The 27,256-nt window shown below is 38.4% G+C and overlaps 2 protein-coding genes across 3 annotated transcripts in view; one reads left to right on the forward strand and one right to left on the reverse strand.

The window, feature by feature from the left end:
- Positions 1-22,868, forward strand: part of LOC127640081 (transcription factor Maf-like) — a 139,843-nt gene extending 116,975 nt beyond the window's left edge. Inside the window, exon 2 of one of the 2 annotated variants that reach the window (XM_052122474.1) lies at positions 22,731-22,853. In XM_052122474.1, coding sequence (XP_051978434.1) covers positions 22,731-22,761 — 31 coding nt within the window. In that variant the 3' untranslated portion in view covers positions 22,762-22,853. Of the gene's footprint in view, positions 1-22,730 lie in introns of both variants that reach the window. The other variant, XM_052122475.1, reaches the window with a different exon arrangement.
- LOC127640074 (WW domain-containing oxidoreductase) overlaps positions 22,580-27,256 on the reverse strand; it is a 329,961-nt gene continuing 325,284 nt past the window's right edge. The window contains exon 9 of the mRNA XM_052122463.1: positions 22,580-24,008. Coding sequence (XP_051978423.1) covers positions 23,817-24,008 — 192 coding nt within the window. The 3' untranslated portion in view covers positions 22,580-23,816. The remainder of the gene's footprint in view (positions 24,009-27,256) is intronic.

The following is a 27,256-nucleotide window of genomic DNA, read 5'->3' on the forward strand; positions in this document are numbered from 1 at the left end:
AGCTTTCCAGAGCTCCGCCATCCGAGTTTCCCGAGCTTTCCAGAGCTCCGCCTTCCGAGTTTCCCGAGCTTTCCAGAGCTCCGCCGTCCGAGTTTCCCGAGCTTTCCAGAGCTCCGCCGTCCGAGTTTCCCGAGCTTTCCAGAGCTCCGCCCTCCGAGCTTCCCAGAGCTCCGCCTCTCAATCCTCTCGGGCCTTCTAGGGCTCCGCCCCTCAAGCCCCTCGAGCCTACCAGGGCTCCGCCCCTCAAGCCCCTCGAGCCTTCCAGGGCTCCGCCTCTCAAGCCTCCCAAGCTTTCCAGAGCTCTGCCCTCCGAGCTTCCCAGGGCTCCGCCCCTCAAGCCCCTCGAGCCTACCAGGGCTCCGCCCCTCAAGCCCCTCGAGCCTTCCAGGGCTCCGCCTCTCAATTCTCTCGAGTCTTCCAGGGCTCTGCCCCTCAAGTCTCTCGAGTCTTCCAGGGCTCCGTCTCTCAAGCCTCCCAAGCTTTCCAGAGCTCCGCCCCCTGAGCTTCCCAGAGCTCCGCCTCTCGAGCCTGCCAGGGCTCCGCCCCTCAAGCCTCTTGAGCCTGCCAGGGCTCCGCCCCTCAAGCCTCTCGAGCCTGCCAGGGCTCTGCCCCTCAAGCCTCTTGAGCCTTCCAGGGCTCCGCCTCTCGAACCTCTCGAGCCTTCCAGGGCTCCGCCTTCTGAACCTCTCAAGCCTTCCAGGGCTCTGCCTCCTGAACCTCTCGAGCCTTCCAGGGCTCCGCCTCTCGAGCCTTCCAGGGCTCCGCCCCCAGAGCCTCTTGAGCCTCCTACGGCTCCGCCCCAGAGCCTCTTGAGCCTCCTACGGCTCCGCCCCCAGAGCCTCTCGAGCCTCCTGCAGCTCCGCCTACGGGGCCTCCTGCGGCTCCGCCCCAGAGCCTCCTATTGCTCCGCCTCTCGATCCACTCAAGCCTTTGACGGCTCCGCCCCCAGAGCCTCTTGAGCCTCCTATGGCTCCGCCTCTCGAGCCACTCAAGCCTTCGACGGCTCCGCCCTCAGAGCCTCCCGAGCCTCCTATGGCTCCGCCTCCCGAGACTCCTCCGGCTCCGCCTCTCGATCCACTCAAGCCTTCGACGGCTCCGCCCTCAGAGCCTCCCGAGCCTCCCATGGCTCCGCCTCTCGAGCCACTCAAGCCTTCGATGGCACCGCCCTCCGAGCCTCCCGAGCCTCCTACGGCTCCGCCGCTCGAGCCACTCAAGCCTTCGACGGCTCCGCCCTCAGAGCCTCCCAAGCCTCCTATGGCTCCGCCTCCCGAGCCTCCTCTGGCACCGCCTCTCAAGCCACTCAAGCCTTCGACGGCTCCACCCTCAGAGCCTCCTACGTCTCTGCCCCCAGAGACTCCAGAGTCTTCCTGGTCTCCGCTCCTAGAGTCTCCCACGGCGCCGCCTACCCCGGCTCCGCCTCCTGAGCCTCCTTTGGTTCCACCTCCTGAGCCTCCCTCAGCTCCGCCTTCTGGACCTTCTGAGCCATCACCTCCCTCGGCTCCGCCTCAGAGGTCCTCCTTGGCTCCGCCTCACACGGCTCCGCCGGCCTCCCCTGTGGCCACTCCATCTCCTAGGCCACCAAAACCGGCCTCTGTCCTGTGGTCATCTCCCAGGTCCCCTGAACCGGCCCTTGGCCCACGACACCCTCCCAGGCCTCCTGACCCGGTCCCTGTCTTGTGGCCTCCTCCCGGGGCTTCTGACCCTGTTCCCGTCCTGTGGCCTCCTCCCAGGCCCCCTGACCCAGTCCCTGTCCTGTGGCTTCTCCCCAGACCTCCTGACCCAGCCCCAGTCCCGTGGCCTCTCCCCAGGCCCCCTGATCCAGTCCCTGTCCCGTGGCCTCCACCCAGGCCTCCTGACCCTGTTCCCGTCCTGAGTCCTCTCTCCTGGCGTCCTGACCCAGTCCCCGTCCAGTGGCCTCCTCCCAGGTTCCCCAAACCTGTCCTTGCCCGGTGGCCAGCTCCCAGACCATCAAAACCTGTCCCTGCCCGGTCGATACCTCCCTGGCCCCCTAACTTTCATCTCCATTCGTGCCCTCGTGGACTGTCTCATTTCCCCCCCGGACTTCCTATCTGACCCTGGCACCTCCCGGACCTGCCTGTCTTGCCCTCTGTGCCCCCCGGACTTCCTGCCTGCCCAGTGTACCCCCCTGGTCTGCCTGTCTGCCCATGTGCCCACTTGTACTGTCTGTTTGCCCCTGGTGCCCTCATGTTGTTCTTGTGGAGTTTTGTCTTTTGTTGTTTGTTATCAAGGATCATCTGGTATCCGATCCTTAAGGGGGGGGCTATGTAACGGTTACCCTGTCTTGTCCCTCTGTTGCCCTTTGTTTGTGATTTTGTCACTTTTGGTATTCCTTAGTTTTCACTTTTGTCACGCTTGTACCTCCATAGTCTTGTGTTCACTGTTCATTGTTTGCACCTGCCCTTGTTAATTTGCCTTTGGTTTCTGTTAATCACCTTGTTATCTTGTTTGAGTTCTGTTCTTTCATTGGCCCCTTTTCCCATGTTTGTGTATTTATACCCCGTGTCTTTGTTCAGTCTTCGTCGATCGTTGTTTGATGTTGTCCTGGCGTGTACCTCTCTTCCTAGTGCCCTGTTCGTGTCTACCCTGGTCAGTTTATGTTTCTTTTCCCCATCGTGGGTTGTTCATTTGTTGTTTTCTGGTCAAATAAACTCAAACTGCGTTTGGATCCGCATCTCCTCGTCTGCCTCGTTAATTGTTCATAACAAGATGCTTATTTCAAGCAAATTGATTGCATAGAGAAGTCCTTTATTTGGAATGGTAAATGTCCCAGATTACATTTCAGTAAGCTGCATAGGCCAACAGACAAAGGTGGGCTAGGCCTACCTAAGATTTTGTTTTATTATTATGCATTCGGTCTCAGACATTTGGCTCATTGGTCGATCCACCTGAGAGAGCCCCTCCCTGGTTTAGTATTGAACAGGAAGTTCTTGCCCCATTATTTCACCATTACAAAGACTTTCTATCAAACTAACCGAAGGAGTTAAATTGCACCCAGTTATCTCACATTTGTACTCTGTATGGACAAAAGTGTCCAGTGTGTTTAATTCTGACATTTATTTAAATATTGCCTTGAGCATATGGCTGAATCCAAAATTATGTATTAATAAGTCCCCTTTCAGCTGGTCAGAGTGGATTGTGAGGGGGGATACAACACTCGGTGACCTATATGAGAGCAGAGAGATCCTTTGAAAATTTGGTTCAACATTTTGGGATTCCTAGATCTCAGTTCTATATGTATTTACAGCTGCACCACCTGCTATGTACTATTTTTGGGAGTAGCATACATCCCACTAATGCGGCAGACACTCTGGGATGGGTGATTACTGCTTTTAGAAAAGGTCATGTGGCATCAGTATATTCACCTGCTAATTCAGAATCTGGGGGACAGAGCTTTAACTTCTGTCATGAGATTATGGGAGAAAGATTAAAACTTGGTATTGGAGGGTGGGCTAGGATTCTAAAAAACGTCAAGTCTGCATCTAGAGACACGGGTGCGCCTTATGCAATTCAAGATTTTACATCGATTTTATTGGACCCCTCTAGATTGTAAAGGCTTGGTCTTAAAGACACGCCCACCTGCTGGCGAGGCCATCAGAGGATGGAGATATAACTCATGTCTTTTGTAGGGGTGTTAAGATCCAGGTGTTTTAGTTGAAGGTTCAGAGTTTTGTGTTTGTATTGGGCACTCGGGATGGAGCGGTCATCAATGTAGAGAATAGACACATAAAGAGATGCATCCTAAGCAGTTTCATGATCACCAGACAAATAGTTTTAGGGGATGGAGGTCGGCTGGAGCACCCTCATTTCAGGAGTTCAGGAGTGTGCAGAGTTGGGGAGGGTGGCAGCCTTTGAAGAAGGGTGATTTAGAAGACTGGGCTAATTTAACTTGTTTGTGGGGAAATGGGGTGGATATCTGGCATTTCTGGATGTGTTTTTATTATTGTGTGTGTGTTTGTGTTTGTGTGTAATCATATATGACCACTAGGATGTTTTTGGGGGTGAGGGTGGGGTTGAGGATTGGGAGGGGTAATAGTGGGGGTTAATTGTTGATTCTGTGTATATATGTGAATCAATAAAAAAAACTGTTAATCAGAAAAAAGTCATTGAAACCAACTTCAGAAGACTTCAAAAATAGTTTGAAACAAATTTCAGAAGAATTCAAAAACATTTTTAAAACAAACTTCAGAAAACTTCAAAAAGTACTTTGATACAAATGATTACAAATCAGACTGATTGCACCATGAATTTGGTAAAAGGAGGTTGAAAGTTGTACTGCTGAAATCGACCGACAAATTTACTGACATTCTAATCACTGCCCCAGTGGCCGAAGCTGGAAGTGTTGTTGAACATATGGGCATGTGAGTGTTTTGTGAAATGTCCACAGAATGGCACCAATATTAAGTTGTAAATGATGTAATACAGTCAACCGCACTGCATATTTTATTATTAAATCTATTCCCTAATCCAAACCCCAACCCTAAACTCAACTGTTGGTGGAGTAAAAATGTAATATTAGAGGAAAAATGCAACCTCCAAATTGCAGTCCAGTCAGATAATTTTTATTTGTATGCTGCTTTTCACAACACACATTAGCCCTAGTTTCCATCCACTTTTCAATTTTTTTTATTATTGACAAAGTGAAAATGCATAAAAAAAAGTTCGGGAAATTTGCTGTCTTCTGCCCGTTTCCATTTAAATGGCCTTTTATCGATAAAAATGGTGTGCATGATGACATCATGCTTAAAAAATACATTTTGTTGCATAAGTTTTGGTTTATCGCAAAAGAAATGGCATTAACATTTTTGTGTTGATGCCAATTGTCTCGACAAAAAGTGTTTACAAACCAGTGTTTCACAACATTTGAAGTATCGACATAGAGTTTATTCGCTAGAGATTAACGCAAAAAATATTATGTGAACACTTGTGAAATTTGGATGGAAACGTAGTTATTGTTTCAAAGCAGCTTTACAGAAAATTATGTAATAACAGAAAATCTGCTGTAATATCTGTAATTTCTTAAAATAATCATTGTGCGCATTGTGCGGTTTGATAAAAACGTGATTGTAGATTTTGTCTTAAAAAATATGTAAATAATATTTGTATTTAGATCGTCAGTGAGCAAGCCAAAGGCGCACTCACAGTTTATGTGAACACAATTATGGTTTTCAAGAGTCTACAACATGTCTCTGAGCCTGCTCATACAATGTGCTTTCAGTCACTCCAGAAGGAAAGGTGAACACATTTGAATTGATGTAAAAAATGTCTAATTGGAAAAAGTGCTTGCCATTTATATTCAACAGCCTCAGTAAAAATTCACTTACATTGTATAGAGCAGAGCAGCTTGGACATTCTGCAAAACATCTCCATTTGAAACAAAAAGTCATACGGGTTTGGAACGAGATGAGGGTGAGTAAACAATTACATAATTTTTATTGTACACGCATAATGCAAACATGAAAACTTCATAAAAACAGAAGTAGTGCTTATTACACAGAATATAGATGTGTCTCCTATGAACACTGCCTCTAAAAAAACATTATCTAGTTATGACTCTCTGAGTCAGCTACTGGATTTCATAAAACTAACATTGACTTTATAACAGCTTTTAATAAATATTGACTTACATTTTAATTGCATGCTAATCTCGCGCTAGAGAGGTGACAGTTTATGGATGGCCGTGGATCATAAATTTTCCCAGTCGCATCTCTCTATCGAGTGTATCTGTTCCTCCGAGATCTGTGCGATTGATCATATTCATTAAAAATATCTACACACTTTGGCAGTTCACAGCCCACTAAGCCTGTGCAAGCTTCAGAATAAGCCAGGCTGACCAAATGTAATAATTTAATAATGTACTCATTTTATTTTATTTAGATTTTTGCAGTATAATTGTATATCTTGTATATTATGTATAAAACACAACGAAAAATATTTTCAACCTTTTCACATAATTTGATAATTATTATAATTTTATAATATTAGCAGAAAGGTTGGTTATGGTAAATCACAGGGAAAAATGAGGGACAATCTTAATTTGTGTAATTTAAATATGTATATAAATATAATGGGGGGTTAAACAGGAAATAATAATATAAAATGTGAATATATAGTTGTAAATCTGAATATACAGATATAATTCTGAATATATAGATGTAAATCTGAATATACAGATATAATTCTGAATATATAGATGTAAATCTGAATATACAGATATAATTCTGAATATATAGTTGTAAATCTGAATATACAGATATAATTCTGAATATACAGATGCAAATCTGAATATACAGATATAATTCTGAATATATAGTTGTAAGTCTGAATATACAGATATAATTCTGAATATACGGATGTAAATCTGAATATACAGATATAATTCTGAATATACAGTTGTAAGTCTGAATATACAGATATAATTCTGAATATACAGATGTAAATCTGAATATACAGATATAATTCTGAATATACAGATGTAAATCTGAATATACAGATATAATTCTGAATATACAGATGTAAGTCTGAATATACAGATATAATTCTGAATATACAGATGTAAATCTGAAAATACAGATATAATTCTGAATATATAGTTGTAAATCTGAATATACAGATATAATTCTGAATATATAGTTGTAAATCTGAATATACAGATATAATTCTGAATATACAGATGTAAATCTGAATATACAGATATAATTCTGAATATATAGTTGTAAGTCTGAATATACAGATATAATTCTGAATATACAGATGTAAATCTGAATATACAGATATAATTCTGAATATACAGTTGTAAGTCTGAATATACAGATATAATTCTGAATATACAGATGTAAATCTGAATATACAGATATAATTCTGAATATACAGTTCTAAGTCTGAATATACAGATATAATTCTGAATATATAGTTGTAAATCTGAATATACAGATATAATTCTGAATATATAGATGTAAGTCAGAATATACAGATATAATTCTGAATATATAGTTGTAAATCTGAATATACAGATATAATTCTGAATATATAGATGTAAGTCTGAATATACAGATATAATTCTGAATATATAGTTGTAAATCTGAATATACAGATATAATTCTGAATATATAGTTGTAATTCTGAATATACAGATATAATTCTGAATATGTAGATGTAAGTCAGAATATACAGATATAATTCTGAATATATAGATGTAAGTCTGAATATACAGATATAATTCTGAATATATAGTTGTAAATCTGAATATACAGATATAATTCTGAATATATAGTTGTAAGTCAGAATATACAGATATAATTCTGAATATATAGATGTAAATCTGAATATACAGATATAATTCTGAATATATAGTTGTAATTCTGAATATACAGATATAATTCTGAATATATAGATGTAAATCTGAATATACAGATATAATTCTGAATATACAGTTGTAAGTCTGAATATACAGATATAATTCTGAATATATAGTTGTAATTCTGAATATACAAATATAATTCTGAATATATAGATGTAAATCTGAATATACAGATATAATTCTGAATATATAGATGTAAATCTGAATATACAGATATAATTCTGAATATACAGATGTAAATCTGAATATACAGATATAATTCTGAATATACAGTTCTAAGTCTGAATATACAGATATAATTCTGAATATATAGTTGTAAATCTGAATATACAGATATAATTCTGAATATATAGATGTAAGTCAGAATATACAGATGTAATTCTGAATATATAGTTGTAAGTCAGAATATACAGATATAATTCTGAATATACAGATATAATTCTGAATATATAGATGTAAATCTGAATATACAGATATAATTCTGAATATATAGTTGTAAGTCAGAATATACAGATATAATTCTGAATATACAGATATAATTCTGAATATATAGATGTAAATCTGAATATACAGATATAATTCTGAATATACAGATGTAAATCTGAATATACAGATATAATTCTGAATATACAGTTGTAAGTCTGAATATACAGATATAATTCTGAATATACAGATGTAAATCTGAATATACAGATATAATTCTGAATATACAGTTGTAAATCTGAATATACAGATATAATTCTGAATATATAGTTGTAAGTCAGAATATACAGATATAATTCTGAATATATAGATGTAAATCTGAATATACAGATATAATTCTGAATATATAGTTGTAATTCTGAATATACAGATATAATTCTGAATATATAGATGTAAATCTGAATATACAGATATAATTCTGAATATACAGTTGTAAGTCTGAATATACAGATATAATTCTGAATATATAGTTGTAATTCTGAATATACAGATATAATTCTGAATATATAGATGTAAATCTGAATATACAGATATAATTCTGAATATATAGATGTAAATCTGAATATACAGATATAATTCTGAATATACAGATGTAAATCTGAATATACAGATATAATTCTGAATATACAGTTCTAAGTCTGAATATACAGATATAATTCTGAATATATAGTTGTAAATCTGAATATACAGATATAATTCTGAATATATAGATGTAAGTCAGAATATACAGATATAATTCTGAATATATAGTTGTAAGTCAGAATATACAGATATAATTCTGAATATACAGATATAATTCTGAATATATAGATGTAAATCTGAATATACAGATATAATTCTGAATATATAGTTGTAAGTCAGAATATACAGATATAATTCTGAATATACAGATATAATTCTGAATATATAGATGTAAGTCTGAATATACAGATATAATTCTGAATATACAGTTGTAAGTCTGAATATACAGATATAATTCTGAATATACAGATGTAAATCTGAATATACAGATATAATTCTGAATATATAGTTGGGGCTGGGCTTAAAGGTCTTGCGGCCTATCAACTTTGAAATCAAACGTTTATATACGCTTGAAAATGTGAGCTCCACAGCCTATAAAAGGCCCCTTCGATAGGGACCTGTCACTATGAAGGCCTCCAGACCTCGTATAGGACCAATTTGTCGTCCTGTTTCTAATTTAAACTTGTTGGGGCTAATCTACCATATAAAGCCACACAAATAATTTTTGATATATGATGTTCTAAAGCCTTTAGGTCATCAATACGCTCAAAACTGTGCTAAAAAGGGGGGCCTGTTGTATACATTGTACTAGATGTCTGCTGCCTCCCGGTTTAAGCATTCATGCTCTTCTGGAAGTAGAAGACCTTGTTATTTAATTTCCAATATGGCTGCCTTCATGTTTAGATGCACATATCTTTTGATGTGACATTTTTGCTAAATTTGCTAAATTAAAATGTCACTTATATTTCAAAATGTGTATTTATTTAATTGAAGCAACATTCAATTACTTTTAATTGCATTGATTATTTCATTAAAAAAATCATTTGCGAATGTGTATCAAACATGATACAGGTATATCACTCAATCATCATTACATTATATTTATGCACTCCACAATAAAAAATTAAATACAGGAAAAAAAATGCAGTGCTTTGAAAATACTGACATAATCTTTTAAAAGAGAACAGCTCTGATTTTTTTTTTACTATTATTCATAATAAAATTAAATATTAATATCAATAATAATAAGTTGGAAATTATAGGTGTAAGATTTATTCTTTACGTGCTCATAAACAAAAAGTGTATTTTACTCTTCATTGTCATCATTGCATGTTTGCCCTACATCACAGTAATAACTATAAATGTGGTTGGGTTTGGGGAAAAGAAGATATTGATATTTTATTTTCACACACAAAAAGAGTTGTTTGAACTAGATATGTAAAGTTTGCCAAGACAGACTATAATGTTGGTCTGACAAAACCTTGTCTGAAAGTTTAATCGTTTTAAATGCATGTTAGATCTAAAAAGTTTGAAAGGCATAAAGGATGCCTTCACGGGGCTTTTCGAAGGGAGAGTAATAATGGTAGCCCAGCTGTAGGGTCATTTCAAACAGAATTTTCTCATAAAATGACTAAATGAACGCTAGTTTTAAGCCCCACACCTTTCAGCCCTAAGAAGCTCTCACACTGCAGGATAAAGTCTTGGAAAGAAATAGGGTGTAGGGATGATCACTTCTAAATGGGATACAGATGAGTTAGAAAAGAAATAGCTAGACAGAACTGCTTACCCTCTCTGCAGGGTTTGTTGGATGCAGTTTGTAAAAGTGAGAGTCAGTATAATCCAGCTGGTTGGACTGAAAGATTAACCATCAAATAGCCTGAATAGACAATAAAGCAGTTATTATATCTCATTTCAAGAATTTGATTGGTAGTGTTTTTTTTTCTTTCTTTTGGATACAACAATCAGATTATAGTGAGTTTGCACAGGTTTCACCAAACACACGGATAGAAGCAGTAAGAGACAATTTGATACATTATTTATTTTTGCCTCTGTAAATATACACACATTTATGTGTGGATAATTTGCAGGATTTATAAGTATTTATGTCAAGGTTTCATTCATACGCTAAAATGGTACTGTCTCTTTAAGAACAGTGGCTGTTCAGCAAACTTTTTTTGTTTATGTGGTTTCTTTACCACATCCGTGTAATGGGTGAATAGAATTGATCTAGAATTGTAGGTATTAGAAGAGGATTGCATAGATGTAAACTTGAAAACATTGTTTAAATGTAAAAGATAATTGGCCCCGGGCCCTTGCTAGTCATAATCCGGCCCTGCTCCAATTGGTCAAAAGGATCTGCTTTTAATTACACATCTGTCGATGATCATGTCTGATCAAAACGTTATAACTATATATTCAGATTTATATATTTTGATTTACAATTATATGTTCAGATTTTATATGATTACTTCCTGCTTGGCCCTCCATAATGTACAAAAGTTTTGAAACACTTGATGAAAAGTTTCTTTTGATCTGAAGGTGTACGCTTAAATATTTGAAATTGGTTTCGTAGGCAAAAATATAATTGTGCCACCATATTAATTTATTTCATTATAAAACAAAAATGTAATAAAAGAAATATGATGACTTGGACTAAATAATAAAAAAAAACAGCCAAAAATGTATTTTAAATAACACATTTGATTTTTTAGTATAAAATGTTCTCATAATATCATATGCATAATGAATGATATATTTCCATAAATATTACCATGTAAAAAAAAATCTTAGATCAAGTAAACAATGCAAATGTTTTTGTTTGTTTTTTAAAGATTGACTTGATTCTTGAAGTTTTTGGGGCTTATCAACTTTAAGGAATGCAAGTTACAATATTTACATTGTTGTTGTTGATTTAGTAAAGTCAGGATGAGATTGTTCCTTTAATAAAATGATCAGTTTGTTGACTGTTAAACTTTCATGTTTTATGTAGTCTACCAAGTGTCAAGGTCTGTGCATGTCATTTTAAAATACTTTATATCTTTTTTTTTCCTCTCATAAATGTTCATGTGGTAAGTAAAATTGTGATATTATTGGTTTAAGATAGCACGCACATTACTCTCCATAAAATAAATGTTTATAGATATGTGCATGAGATGCTCAGAATATTGAACCGTTTAAAACCATGTAAATGATTAAAGCAATTGTCATCATAGGACTAAGTTTAACAGATTTTAAAGGAATATTCCGGATGCAACACAAATTAATATCAATCAACACCATAATATTGATCACCACAAAAAAATCATTTTGACTTAAGTTAATTTAAACATGTGATTGTTATTTATGTGAAATGAATATGTAATATGTAAAGCTAATATTTAATAGGTTCAAGACAGATTTACATTTTAAGTTCAGTTAAATTATTTAAAATGAAGTAGATTCATTCATCTTAAAATAAATGCAATAAACTTATTTCTTAAAGTTTTACAAACACATGACATGTTACAGCATTTGAATCAATAATAAATATCATAAAATACAGCAATGTTTAAAATGCTACCTATAGAAATTTGTATTTCATTTATTTCACTATAATTAACACATTTTCATTTTATGGACCATGGTGGAAGAACACTTCATTTCCAGGTAATTTGCTCAATGTATTAAACAAATGTTTTTTTTTATGAAGTTATCTGAAACAATGCGGTGGACCATTTCTGATGCTGTACAGCAAAATAAATAAATACAAATGATATGGCTATGTCAATTTTATTTATTTTAGGGAGAGAAATGTTGTTTATAAGATAAAAATGTGATTCTACATATTAAGAAATAAATGGGCATACTTTGTAAAAAATAATAAGGTAATTATATGTCACAAAATATGTCTTGGACTAATGAAATTGTGTAGTGTGGCTGTGGAATTTATTTTCATTATAATTCAGTAAATTCCACTTCCTTTCATTCCAATTCAACTTCCTGTGGGGTGTGGCCAATTCATTCGAATTCCAACTCATAAATTGAAAGGGTGTTAATTCTGAAATTCAGAATTTTGCACAACCCTGTTTTATATATATATATATATATATATATATACACACACACACACTGGCCACTTTATTAGGTTCATTAATACATAAAATCATGCAGATACAGGTCAGGAGATTCAGTTAATGATCACATCAACTATTAGAAAGGGGAAAACATGTGATCTCAGTGATTTAGACTGTGGCATGATTGTTGGTGTCAGATGGGCTGGATTGAGTATTTCTGGGATTTTCACTCACAACAGTCTCTAGTGTGTAAAGGGAATGGGGTGAAAAACAAAAAACATCCAGTGAGTGGCAGTTCTGTGGACGGAAAAAGGCTTGATGATGAGCGAGGTCAATGGATAAAGGCCACACTGGTCCAAGCTGACAGAAGGGCTACAGTAACTCAGATATTTTACATTTACATTTATGCATTTGGCAGACGCTTTTATCCAAAGTGACTTACAGTGCACTTATTACAGAGACAATCCCCCCGGAGCAACCTGGAGTTAAGTGTCTTACTCAAGGACACAATGGTGGTGACTGTGGGGATCGAACCAGCAACCTTCTGAGTACCTTTAGCCCACTACGCCACCACCAGATAACTACTCTGTACAATTGTAGTGAATAGAATAGCATCTCAGAATGCACAACACGTTGAACCTTGAGGCAGATGGGTTACAACAGCAGAGGACCACATCGGGTTCCACTTTTGTTAGCCGAGAACTGAGGCTGCAGTGAGACTACCATTTGTGTACCTCAGCATTAATCGAGATTAGCACTGTTGTAGCGTGTGGTTATTTGGGTTACTGTCAGCTTCCGGTCAGCTTGGACCAGTCTGGCCATTCTCCTCTGACCGCTGTCATTAGCATGCAGTTTTCAAACACAGAACTGTCGCTCGCTGGATATTTTTTTTGTTTTTGGCACCATTCTGAGTAAATTCTAGAGACTTTTGTGTGTGAAAATCCTAGAAGATCAGCAGTTACAGAAATTCTCAAACCAGCCCGTCTGGCACCGACAATCATGCCACGCTCCAGATCACTGAGATCAAGTTTTTCCCCATTCTGATGGTTGATGTGAACAATAACTGAAGCTCCTGAACCATATCTATGTGATTTTATACACTGCACTGCTGCCACACGATTGGCTGATTAGATAATCGCATGAATATCTAGATTTACAGGTGAATCTAATAAAGTGGCCAGTGAGTGAATATATATATATATATATATATATATATATATATATATATATATATATATATATATATATATATATATGATTTTTTAAATGATGAAGGCCTGGTAAAAAGTTTCCATGTTTTATTATGACTTTTATATGCAATCTTTTGAAATCTGTTGGTATAAATAGAAATCTATCACTGGGGCATAAGAGTGCCCGTAGTAGAAGAAAAACTCATAAATAGGTTACTGAAATTGTTTCTAAAACATTAAAATTGCTGAAATCATCTTTTTATATTTTTAGTAGCATTCATTCTCCATATTCAACAATAACTGCATCTGTAGCCAGCTGTCTCAAAGCTCTCTACTGCGCTATTAAAATTGTTTCACCGCAACCCAGGCATTTCCAGAAACCTGCATGCGCACCACCACTCAGCATTGTTTAAAGCCATGGGGTATTGTGGAATAGAATGAGGTCGACCAATCTTTTCAAAATTAATTATAATGTTTAAAAACCTAAACACCAGAAGCAATATTGGGCCAATAATATGGAATTAAAAGCTCATTTCTGTGGGGTAATTGCACCAAGCAGTGCAGATATTAAACACCTGGCATGTGGTATGGCTCTCAGCTTGTCTGCGCTATTCACAGATGAACCACCCATTCCATAGCAGGGCGGGATGTCGGAAACGGTCGGTTTTGTACCAACAGGTCAGAGATCAGACTTTCAGCTGTAATGATGGCTTTGTTACAGGACATGATGTCATAATGCCTCTCTTCCACTATTTAAACAGCCTGAGTGATGCATATTGAGTGTGTCATTGTAAATGTGGGGAGATTAAGCGGATACATTGTGAACGGCTTTTGGTTACAGCCAGGGCTGTACATACAGGAAGTGATGTAGACATATGCTGGGGGTCAACGGGAGATCGGTTTACCTCTGAAAGTCACCTTTTGTCTTGCATCACTACACTGGCCTATCCTGGACTGGACCATATAATGATTATCAGCATATCAGTAACATCAGAGTTCTTTAATAAGTTAATATGTGAATGTAAATATAATTGGTATAAAGATGTTTCAAGGTAGCCTTGTGGAAACAGAGCTGAATTAGATGAATTAGTGTGAATAAATTGTTGTTTTCAGGATCTAGGGTTCACTCGTTTTATCATCTGCCAGGCGAAACGTCTGATTGCTTAGCAAAATAATAGTTTAGAAATGTTTTCAAACAAATGCTTGGTGGGGTTCCTCCGAGGTCTTTTAGGCACCCTCAAAATGAGGTGAAAATGTCCCAAAAAAGCTGTTTGAGTGGATCAGGACAAACACAGGATTGGACATCAATTATGATATTTCGCGGATCACCATTGTTTTCATGTCTGCTCGAATAAGACCCAATTTTCCCGCAGCTGCTGTTGGTAGATTTGAAATGTTTCACGAAGGAATCGCAAATGGCTGTTATCAATTGCTGTGACAAATATTAGGCCAATTATATACACATACAGTACCATCATGTAATATCTAATGGGATGAATGGCACCCCATCTCCACCACTGCAGCACACAGCATATAGGTCAAATATTACTATTTAACCAAATAAACGTATGTTGACCAATAATTAAAGCTGTGAAGATGCATATTGCATGTCTGTCATTTAATTTGTTATGCAGCACTTCTCCAGCTTTAGAAGTGTGTTTTCAGAAGTGCTGTCAAGTTAAAACTGGTTCTGTTGGTAGTTCAAAAACAGTCTACTGTACATATATTTTGTCACTATAAACCAAAGGGACCCCTTTACGATGTCAATAAACATTTTTACATGATATAAAACAGCAACATGCTCATACTGTATCTACTATTAAAAGCAGCTGCTCTGAAGAACCCTGAAGCGCTGATTTCTGCAGTGTGACGTCACGGTAACTTCATCCATAACCAAAGTTCAATACTGTGGTTGGGGATTTGAACATAAAAATGTTGATTCCTTAAAAGCTCTTACGTTGCCAATTGTAAAACAGTGGATTCTGGACTTCATTGGGGGCAAACTTGCTGGAAATGGTACAACTCTGGAGGCAAAAATGTTGTTATTTGTTGTATTAGAATCTATACCTCAGGGAGTCTGAGAACAATAACAGCAGCTTGTGTCTAGACCCAGCTGAGCATTTGCTCCGCCTGCTGGGGAGGAAAAACAGGGTCATAACAGAACGACGGCCAACCAGACTTCCCTGGAGGGAGAGAGGCTTGAGCAGAGGATGGGAACCGACAAAGAGCCTACAGTTTTTTAGAAGGCCTTATGGCAGAAAGCTCAGATGCTGTGCCACCTGTGGCACACTGTCAACATCATTTAGTGCTTGTTTGTTCTCAGTACATTTAAGACACATTTAGAAATGGTTTTCGTCCTTTTTGTAGGTCAAGCTATTGTCAATCTTGGCTAAGTGTTAAAGGGTAGGTCTACAATGGGCAATGGCACAACATCTGCTACAAATGGCTTTTCCTTTTTTGATTTTGAAATGCAATTATGGTGACCCTAAATTATGGTGATAGGTCTAGAGTGTAAACAATTTGGTGCTAGAATGTTATGAGTTGTTTAGCAACAGTACAGACAACCAGTCATAAACTAAATAATGTTTACGTCATTACATGTTCATGCACTTTGTGCGGTCCCTAATGAAGAAGGGGTCTCCCTTTACATTTATGCTCCCTTTATTAAGGATTTATCCACCTTATTTTTCAGCAGAACTAGAGTGCCACCATTATCAACCTTGAATGTGGACCACTTCCGGTATAAGCCACTTCATGCTATTTTAGCTATACAAAAATACTACATTATGCTGATTTGTATTACAGGCTGGCAATAAATGTTGACATATTATTATCATTAAATTACAATATTCATAAACTACATTTTATTTGAGCGCATACAGTTTGACCATTTATTGCATTTCGCCATTGTTTAATCACACACTGTTGCACTGGCAGAATGAATGAAATCTGGGGCTGACAAGGACAGTCATGAATGCCGCTTTGACACACCACCACAAACTTGTTTCATCTTGGCAAAATAATAAACACATTTTACTCTCCGTTCTTGTCAGAGAGCATTCTCTCTTTCTTAGCAGTGTATAGTAAACAGACATGCAGATCTTTTATAACATACGAGGTCAAATGGCTCACTATTACATGTTTTCCTTTTTATGCATGTTGTTATAACTGCATATTAATGATTTATATTGCATTTATAAATGAACTAATAGTCATTAATGAACCCCTTTAAGCCCCTAAATAAGGGAACATTAATGGTAAGTGTTCCAAGAATGGTTCGCTGTTCTTAGTGCCCCAAACCCCTCAAGATTACCAGAGCAGACATAGGGGCCGTTTTGAAAGCGTCATAACAAGGGACGTCCAAAACACAGGATGTCCCATCTTAAACATTGGACAGTGTGAAATCTTAAAACCTGACTATCCAAGATTAGGTAATTTCCCAGGGTAAAAAAAATGGGATGCATGGGACAGGAAAACTCAGGATTACGTTGAGACTTTTACATTTAGAATGACACTGGGTTAACAAGTTAAAGTGTGAATACCCCAAAGGATTTTCATTCTGAAACATACTTTTGTAACCCCACTGGATAAACGGGATCGAGAGCTTGCAGTATGGTACTGTTCGTTTGTTGAATCTCTCTGCGACTGGAGGCTTTCCTATCTATGTTCAGCCATTTGCAAACAATACAGCGTGTGACACCTGGCTGGCCCAGAAACACTACATCTGTTTCCCACTTTATCTCCTGTTATCCTGAATTGGGACAATCCCACCGGTTCCCACACACTCACACTTACGCTTTAGTGCCACTTCAGGTTTACATGCCTCACATCATTAGCTATCCTCCCTCAATATCAGACAAATAACAAGCAGTCTCTCCTCTTCCTCCCCCAACTCGCTTTCTCTCTCGCTCCATCAGGGGCCCATTCATTACATGCTGACACTTTTACTGCCTTTACCTCTCCCAGACCTCTCTGCCTCTCTGGAGAGAACAGATAGAAAAAGAAGGAGAGAGTAGAAGCAGAAATAGAGTGCCGCCCCACCTCCAGTCCCACACACGCTCACAAACACTGAAGGAATAGCTTGTTTGTTTATGCATACCGTCGTGTGAGACAACCTTTTTTCCCTCAGCTTACTGGTACAAGGAGTTCTAGGAACACTTTGTTTCTTTGTTTCTTGTGTCATAGTCCACTAAATGCATGTGCAATTTTTGCATTGCATTATGGCAGGGTTATTATACATTTTCTTTATAATATCGGTCTGGTTTAGTTTTAGTTGTTCAGTGTTTTCTAGTTACACTTACACTATATTTAGTTTTGCCCTGTGTCTGAATATGCACTCTTACCTATGTAGTATGCCAGAAGCAGTTTGTCAATGGATTATTATGTCCGATTCCTAGCCCTCATGAAATGGTAGAAATACCCATATATATATATATATATATATATATATATATATATATATATATATATATATATATATATATATATATATATATATATATATATATATATATACACTCACCTAAAGGATTATTAGGAACACCATACTAATACTGTGTTTGACCCCTTTCTTCTTCAGAACTGCCTTAATTCTACGTGGCATTGATTCAACAAGGTGCTGAAAGCATTCTTTAGAAATGTTGGCCCATATTGATAGGATAGCATCTTGCAGTTGATGGAGATTTGAGGGATGCACATCCAGGGCACTGAGCTCCTGCTCCACCACATCCCAAAGATGCTCTATTGGGTTGAGATCTGGTGACTGTGGGGGCCATTTTAGTACAGTGAACTCATTGTCATGTTCAAGAAACCAATTTGAAATGATTCGAGCTTTGTGACATGGTGCATTATCCTGCTGGAAGTAGCCATCAGAGGATGGGTACATGGTGGCCATAAAGGGATGGACATGGTCAGAAACAATGCTCAGGTAGGCCGTGGCATTTAAACGATGCCCAATTGGCACTAAGGGGCCTAAAGTGTGCCAAGAAAACATCCCCCACACCATTACACCACCACCACCAGCCTGCACAGTGGTAACAAGGCATGATGGATCCATGTTCTCATTCTGTTTACGCCAAAGTCTGACTCTACCATCTGAATGTCTCAACAGAAATCGAGACTCATCAGACCAGGCAACATTTTTCCAGTCTTCAACTGTCCAATTTTGGTGAGCTCTTGCAAATTGTAGCCTCTTTTTCCTATTTGTAGTGGAGATGAGTGGTACCGGTGGGGTCTTCTGCTGTTGTAGCCCATCCGCCTCAAGGTTGTGCGTGTTGTGGCTTCACAAATGCTTTGCTGCATACCTCGGTTGTAACGAGTGGTTATTTCAGGCAAAGTTGCTCTTCTATCAGCTTGAATCAGTCGGCCCATTCTCCTCTGACCTCTAGCATCAACAAGGCATTTTCGCCCACAGGACTGCCACACACTGGATGTTTTTCACTTTTCACACCATTCTTTGTAAACCCTAGAAATGGTTGTGCGTGAAAATCCCAGTAACTGAGCAGATTGTGAAATGCTCAGACCGGCCCGTCTGGCACCAACAACCATGCCACGCTCAAAATTGCTTAAATCACCTTTCTTTCCCATTCTAACATTCAGTTTGGAGTTCAGGAGATTGTCTTTACCAGGACCACACCCCTAAATGAATTGAAGCAACTGCCATGTGATTGGTTGATTAGATAATTGCATTAATGAGAAATTGAACAGGTGTTCCTAATAATCCTTTAGGTGAGTGTATATATATATATTTACACACACACACACACACACACACACACACACACACACACACACACACACACACACACACACACACACACACAGTGTCTTTTTCTTTGCAATTCTTCCCATAAGTCCCACTGAGTCTTCTCTTTACTGTTATACATGAAACTGGTGTTGAGCGTGTAGAATTCAATGAAGCTGTCAGCGGAGGACATGTGAGGAGTCTATTTCTCAAACTAGAGACTCTGATGTTCTTCTCCTCTTGTTTAGTTGTACATCTGGTCTTCCACATCTCTTTCTGTCCTTGTTAGAGACAGTTGTCCTTTGTTTTTGAAGACTGTAGTTACGCCTTTGTATGAAATCTTCAGTTTTTGGCAGAGCCAAAAGGTGTTCGCTGTCCTTTTCTGCATATCGCAGTGTCATTTTGTGGTCCGTTCTGCATAATGCGGTGGTTCATTTTTGCTTATTGCTGCCCATTCAGTCCGTTTCGCGGCCGAACAACCGGCCCACTCGGTGCTTCCGATGGCCAGTTCACCCCTGATCGGCTCCAAAGTGCATCGGCCCAGTGGGAAAATCCCCGGTATGCCAGATTACCAGACCAGCCCTGCTTACAATGGAAGTGAAAATGGGGGAACTAAACTGAAACAAAAACTTGTGAAAACTAAAAAGTGAAAACTAAACTATTGGCACTCCCCGATGAAAAACACGTATCTCCACTTCTGGCAATTTTGACTTTTTACTATAGACGAAATTCGCAAAATGACCTCTTCCTACTGTTTGAATTTTGCATCGAACTGCCAATGACATTTTTTTAATCAGGCTACCTGTTTAACAAGTATCTCCATTGGCCTTGACAAGTGTCCATCAAAAGTGCGTACGTTCCGCTCTTATGTTTTGAAGAGTGTCAAATAATTTATCTCATCTCTCCGGCTAAAGTGTAGTAAAGAGATTGCCTACATCGCGCTGGCTCTGTGGTTTCATTGACAACCAAAGCCATTCATGTAAACACATGTCAGGTGGCTTTAAAAAGTAGGCTATACCAGCCATATAGAGTTGCCAGATTTCCATCTTCATGAAACCATGAGTGAAAGCTAATTCTGACGATTTATGCATTAGACCCGGAAAACGGGCCTCGAAACCGAACAGTCCACTCAACAAATGGACTAGAAACCCTAGCAACCGATAACTGAGTTCTGGGAAGACAAACAGTTAGACTCAAGTCTGTAACTGAACATGCACCATTGGAACCCATGATAAGAAACCTGTGTACATCCACTTTTGCCAACAAAAGTCCAATTAAAACATCGAACAGCTCACTAACAGATGTGTAATGATAAAATTCTATTTATTGTGCTAAAGGTGATGAATTATGTTATTTTGGCTTAATTTTAAATGATTGTTTATGAGAAAAAGAGTTTTCCCATGCTCTTGAAAAAATGTTTTTTGGAGATGCTGGTGTTTTTCATCAGACCCATTGAAAGGACAAATTGAAAGTAAAACACAAATTTAAATAAATTAAAAACTCACTACTATGATTCTTACTCATACAAGGAATTCTGTGAACACCTTGTTTGTCTGCTGCTGGTGTTGTACCTCAAGCCATGCATGTGCAATTTCTATTGCATCATGAATTACTTTTACAGTAGTTTGTGTGTGTGTGTGTGTGTGTGTGTGTGGGAGCAAACACAGATAGGCCACCTGCACTCAGCGGTGCACACCATCTATGTGCACATTACACAACCCTGTTTGTGCAGGAGAGTATGTACTCTGAATGTTGCTCAACCACTTCTTCAGATCACATATGCTTTGTTGCACACTTCTCACACGTTGTGAACAGATCAAATAACCAACCGATTTAACCAGCGTATGTCTTGATTTTGTTTGTGACATGCATATCAAAATGTGCTTTTTGTAAAACACAGCATATACTTTTGTCTGGTTTTCTGGTGTGACATGACATCCATTGGCCGCACAAGCGTGAAAGGGCGGGATGGGTCAGTTTTATCATTGGCTTCTTGATGTGTCAGTTACTCTGTTGGAGCGAGTAATGCATGCGACAGGCGGTTTGTTTTGTGTTGTTCCGGGTCATGGTCAAAGCCTCACTAAACAGACAGGCGAGGAAGGGTTCCAATCATGTCACACCTAGGAAACTCGCTCATCCCTGACTGACTGACGAGATAAGAAAATACTTTCTTGCCTCCTTTTTTTGGTTTAAATCTCAAGGGATGTCCTTTATTATTGGAGAAGTGATATAAAAGACTCAAACTATGTTCAATTGTTCACTTTTTACAATTATCATAGTAATCAGAGAGAAAAAATTTTTTTGGCCAAGTATACTTGGTTTGTTGGTTGTGATGTCTAATTTGCATACATAGTTTTTTTTATCAGTTTTTCTGAATGAGATGGTGGAACTGATTCTCAAAGCATTATAAATCACTCAGCTGCAAGGGGGAACTTTGGAAGTCAAACTGTTGACTTTCAAAATCATAAACCAAAAATATATAGAATTTTAAATGGCAGTAAGAAGCCTCTCATTTCACTATATTTATTTTTTAAGTAATTACTCTTTTATTTTATTTTTTAAAGTGGTTCATCAAAACTAAAAAATCCCATTCTGTTTTCTCAGCACTATTTGCTAAAAACATTTATGCAATCTATGTAACTTAATCGGAAACAGTGGTAAACGAGTATTTCAAAATGTATTTCATTTTGAAAAAAGACGACATCAAATGTTGTGCTTGCAAGAGAGTGATGACTCAAATTAAACAATTGAATATATATTTTTTTATCAGTTCATAAAAAAAATTATAAATACACAGTAAATAAATAAAAACATTAGGATCTGTCCGAATTAACTAATTTAAAAAAATACCATTCTTCATTCAAATTAATATTCTCAATGCTATTTGTTAGGGACTTTGGCTAATTGTTACTTTAATAACCCTCTGCGATACATACAGTTGGGAATCGAAAAAAATAATTATTTTGAACTGATTCCATGTTTTAAATAATACCAGAATCAGCAGTGTGAAGCATACAGCGTGACCAGAGTTCTTGATTCCCGACACTTATGAGCTGGTTTGTTTGAATCTACCATGTTTGAAACTAAGAATTGCATTTCTTATTTCCAAATATGTATTCCTCAAAAGTACTGAGAGAATCATTAATGGAACCATTATGGAATCTGAATCATTAAGAGGAATCAGGATCAGAACTGAAATAATTTTATTCCATATGAATCAAATTCCCAGTGACAGCTCAAATGTTCCAGTACACCCATTTCACATCAACAACAACAAACAAACAAAAAAAAACACTATGGACACCAAAAAATAATCTATGTATTTTTTAATAAGCATCCTTCTCTTTCTTTCTATTTTACAGACAGTGCAACACTGGAATGCTTCTGGCTTAGAGTGACCCACGGCTCCAAGACTGCCACAAAGCACAACCTCTTTTACCCCTGATGAAGAAGACAGTGAGCAGGAGAAAGAGGATGGAGGACAAACCCTACATAAAAAAACCCTTTATCAACCTGTGTGCCATTCCTCAGCCTTACCCAAAATTACTGACTACACACTGATTTACAGATATCACACAACAATGAAAAAAATAGCAAAGCCTTGAAACATCCCGCATGTCTGACGACACAAAATGGACAGTAAAAGGAATTCAAAAGGAACAACCACCAGATATTTCCAGAAATCAAAGACTCTTTCTCATTCTTTGGATCTTGTATCAGATGCTGTTATTGTACTTCACATTAGCCCAGCTTTTTGTACAATTTTGAAGGCTCTAGGCAGATGGGTTTTCAAACAACAGCAGCATTCAAATTCATCCAGAACAGCATCTTGTGTATATATTATGTACAGGATATTAATACAAGCTTATTCTTAGAAATGTGAAGATTCCATGTTTGTAAACAGTTCACAAATTGTACATTTCCTGCATTATGTATTTGTAGATTGCGCCCCTTAAATCATTTACTCTACATTTGTGTTTGTACAGACATATGGGTTGAAACTGGTCTTCAAACAGATGAGCATTTGTATGCGGTAAACCTCCACTTGTAAAGGTTAACTTAATTGAAACCATATCAGTAAATATAGTGCCCCCTTTATAGACAACTCAAACATTATTGCTTGTTAATGAGACATTTATATAGTGATCTAGACCTAGTTAAAACCCTAATGCAGGATTGAGTGATTACGCCTTTGAGAGAGACACAATTGAATTGAGTCTCTCGCACTCTCTCCACATCTCTTTTTCTGCTGTAGAACTCCACGCCCAGATTCCCAGATAACTTCCACTTTTGATTGCCAATGTTCCTTGTACAGTTTAAAATTGCATTTTCTCATCATTTTTGCCCCTTTAAACAATGATTATCCCATGCCTGCATCTAGCATCCATACATAGCGGTGACGAACATGTAAACAGCCCTGCGGGTGCTGTGAGACTATCCTGGAGGGATCAGAGCACCTTAGGTGGGTTTGATCTCGCCTGAATGAGCTGCTCGCTAAGTTCCCAAAGGCTGAGGGCGGCCGTTGGGTCCTGGGCTTGCAAAGATGGCAGGCAGCGGAAGCAGTTGTTAAAGTACATCCCTCCGAGACCCTCCAACTCTGGAGCCACGGCACAGTAGACCGTAGTTGCTGCTCCCTGTTGCTGTAATAACAAAACACAAAGAGGACAAACATCAGAATAAACTCAAGTATTGTGAGCGGAAATGGAGTTGAAGACAGCACGGAGAAGTGACAGCAGAAAGAATTGCAAGGAATACTTTCCAAAGTGTTGGGGTAATACCAAAGACCATTGACACCAATGCCCACTCCAATGCCCAGTATGCAAGGGTCAATAAAAACCATTTGAGACTTGGCTTATTTTCCTAAAACTGATCATAAGAAGGGGAAAAACTACTTCAAAACCAGTCAAAAGACAGAAACCGTGCAACAGACTGGGAGATCCTTTATTACTTGTACATCGACAGTCAACAACCTGCATGCTGTCATATACTGTAGGTACCAGCCAAATACAAGTCTAGGAACCACCAAGATGAGCTGGCTTATTGTGGAACATGGACTCAAATTTTACAACATCTGAATGCTGTATGCTATCTAGGATTAGGAGTTAGCGGAAAAACCAACAGCCAAATGCTGACAACAGTAGAAATGACATGCACTTGGTGTTTTCTGCGCAATAAGTAGGAAAAACAGGACATAATATCCCAGAAACTGGAACTGAGAAGTATTAAATTGGCAGGTTTATAGTACATCTGTTGTATGCTTGCCAAGAAACACAGAAAATGACAAAGACACACTCGCAAACAAAGAGTAGAGTTGTATATACTGTATATAGCAGAAGGAAGTGCTTTGGGGGAGTCTCGTAAAGAGGACTATGGGGCAGCCTGCCAAAACTGTCCATTCATCTCATGTCAAAGAGATTTCAGGATGTCACTGAGTCAATGGGGACTGCTGGAGAAGGCATTTGAAAAAAAGGCCCAACACAAAGAACTCAACTAGACTGACAATTAAAAACATATCATAAATGATGCAAAAATCGATTGGCACACAAAATATTTGCACATTATCCTAATTTTGCATTGCATCTACACAATTTTATCTGCTTTTTTATTGCCTTATCCAATGTGTGCAAGTACAGTGCGAATGACTAACCCTAACACTACCCTACCCCCAAACCTAAACCTAACCCGATAATCTCAAGTCTCACTTAAACAAGGTACTGATTAAGCAGATTTTTGGCAAAAACAAATTTGCTAATTGGTGTGCATGCAAATTGTTGAGTAGATTTCAAATTTTTTGGCGACTACAAATTGGAAAGTAGACAGAGAAGCTCTCGCCATTCATCTATGGATACAGTGTACTACAGTCGAGTAGGAATGCCTGCTAGCAACTTACCGTACAGTGACTTGCTGACCTCCAGCAGTCATTGTCATTGTTAACGCCCCTTACGAAAGGCCACAATAACTGAAGTTACTATGGCAAATTGAATTATGTAATTTCTGCACAACTGTGCTTCCAAACAGAGTCGTTTTTTAAATGCGTTTCGAAAATGCACTGCTCGGAAAACAAGACATCCCTCTACAAACCATGTCATTGGTTGAGCCTAGAATTGAAATGTTGGACCACACAAACGAGTGTTTACACTCTTCAGGAAGTCAAGCTATGAATGGCTTACTTGTAGCTGTCTCTGCACATTAAACTGGGATAGAAAACATTTTAACAGCAAAAAAATGACACACTTTGCCTTTAAAAGGCGTTCCTCTATACAAAAATCTTTCATTCTACTGTACCATACTAAAAGTTTCATAATGTTCAGTCTAGGTTCAATAGACAGTCTAGCGATCCCATCTTTAACTCCAAATCTTTAAAAAATCTCAGTGTATGTCTCAAACTCTGTGAAACATCATAACCACTCATTTGGGTCAATTATACAACATGTAAGCCCACAGCCGTGCCACTTTTCAGCACTCAGTGTGATTGTTTACACATAAACAAATGACTCTTCACACATCTTGCAGATGCTCAGGCACTTTTCTGCATGGCTGATCACGTCTAATTGTTGGGGATGGTTGGCTAGCCCTGGGCATTTTAGCTTTCTTGGTGAGAGAGAGATGAAGACATGAAGGAAAAGTAAAACATGTCAGACAGAATAAGAGCCAACATGCTGTTCAAATGTTTCCAGACTCTTCTTTTATATCCCCTCTCACAGAAGAAGCTATCCTAAGCTACATCAAACATGACTCCTGCAGAAGTTAACTTATGTGTGTCACACCTGAAATGGGTGGTCGCTTTATCTTCAAATAGTGAAGGAGCGTTACAGATCTGAAATAAGCGCGGACCATCATTTAGGAGTGATCGTCTGGCAGGCGTTTACTGATGGCCAACTCTTTAAACAGACACAGACGCACAACAGTACAAAGACTTTGGCTCATTTAAGGAGCCAAATCAACAGCTGTAGTCCAAGCTGGCAACGACTGTGACATAGTGCTTGTTAGAAACACACACACACACACACACACACACACACACACACACACACACACACACACACACACACACACACACACACACACACACACACACACACACACACACACACACACACACACACACACACACAAAACTCATGGGAAGAAAGCCAAGGCTGTAGTCACAAATTCAGTGAGAAAACTTCACTCCCTCATTCCCATTTAACTGTGGTTTGTGTGTTTTTCTTTATCTGTGTGTGTGTGTGTGTGTGTGTGTGTCTTGGACAGAACGTCTTTTGAAGTACACAGATGCTGCATGTTGCTTTGGTTAGCGTGGCAATAAACATGACATCAAAAGGATGGATCTTCCTGGAGTCTTACCAGCTTTTGCGGTGATAAGTTAATGCATATTTGAAGCTTGGAATATGAAAGGATGGAAAATGTCAGTCAAACACTCTAGCGAACCCAACGCAGCCAGTCAATATGCAAAGTGCACTTTATGGGTTCCCTGCTCTTGTAATTACATTTAGTGTTGTTATATTCTCAAAAAAGTATTTGCACTCTTTCAAATGAAGCTGTGTGAAATAATTTTCCTGGTTCAGGTGAGAACCCAGCTAGATGCTAAGAAAATGATCTGAAATGCCTCTTAGCTTTTGAATAGCTCATTAGGATTAACAAATGTGCTGTGAAATCCAAATCCAGAATAATGCTGTTGGAATCATAGAAATTCTCTACAGAATTGATTTTCATAAAGTCCTAATATTTTCAAACTTTATGGTGTAGTGCAACAGCTCCCAGCATGATCGCACATTTCCATGCAACTCAGACACATCTATTTGATCTGTTTCCAAATCACTTCAAGTATGCTGGAATTCTTGTTTTTGGAATCAGTCAAAAGGGGTCATCGTCTTGCTAAAGAAAGTCA

Source organism: Xyrauchen texanus, chromosome 49 (genome assembly GCF_025860055.1).
Source record: "Xyrauchen texanus isolate HMW12.3.18 chromosome 49, RBS_HiC_50CHRs, whole genome shotgun sequence".
NCBI classification, from domain to species: Eukaryota; Metazoa; Chordata; class Actinopteri; order Cypriniformes; family Catostomidae; genus Xyrauchen; species Xyrauchen texanus.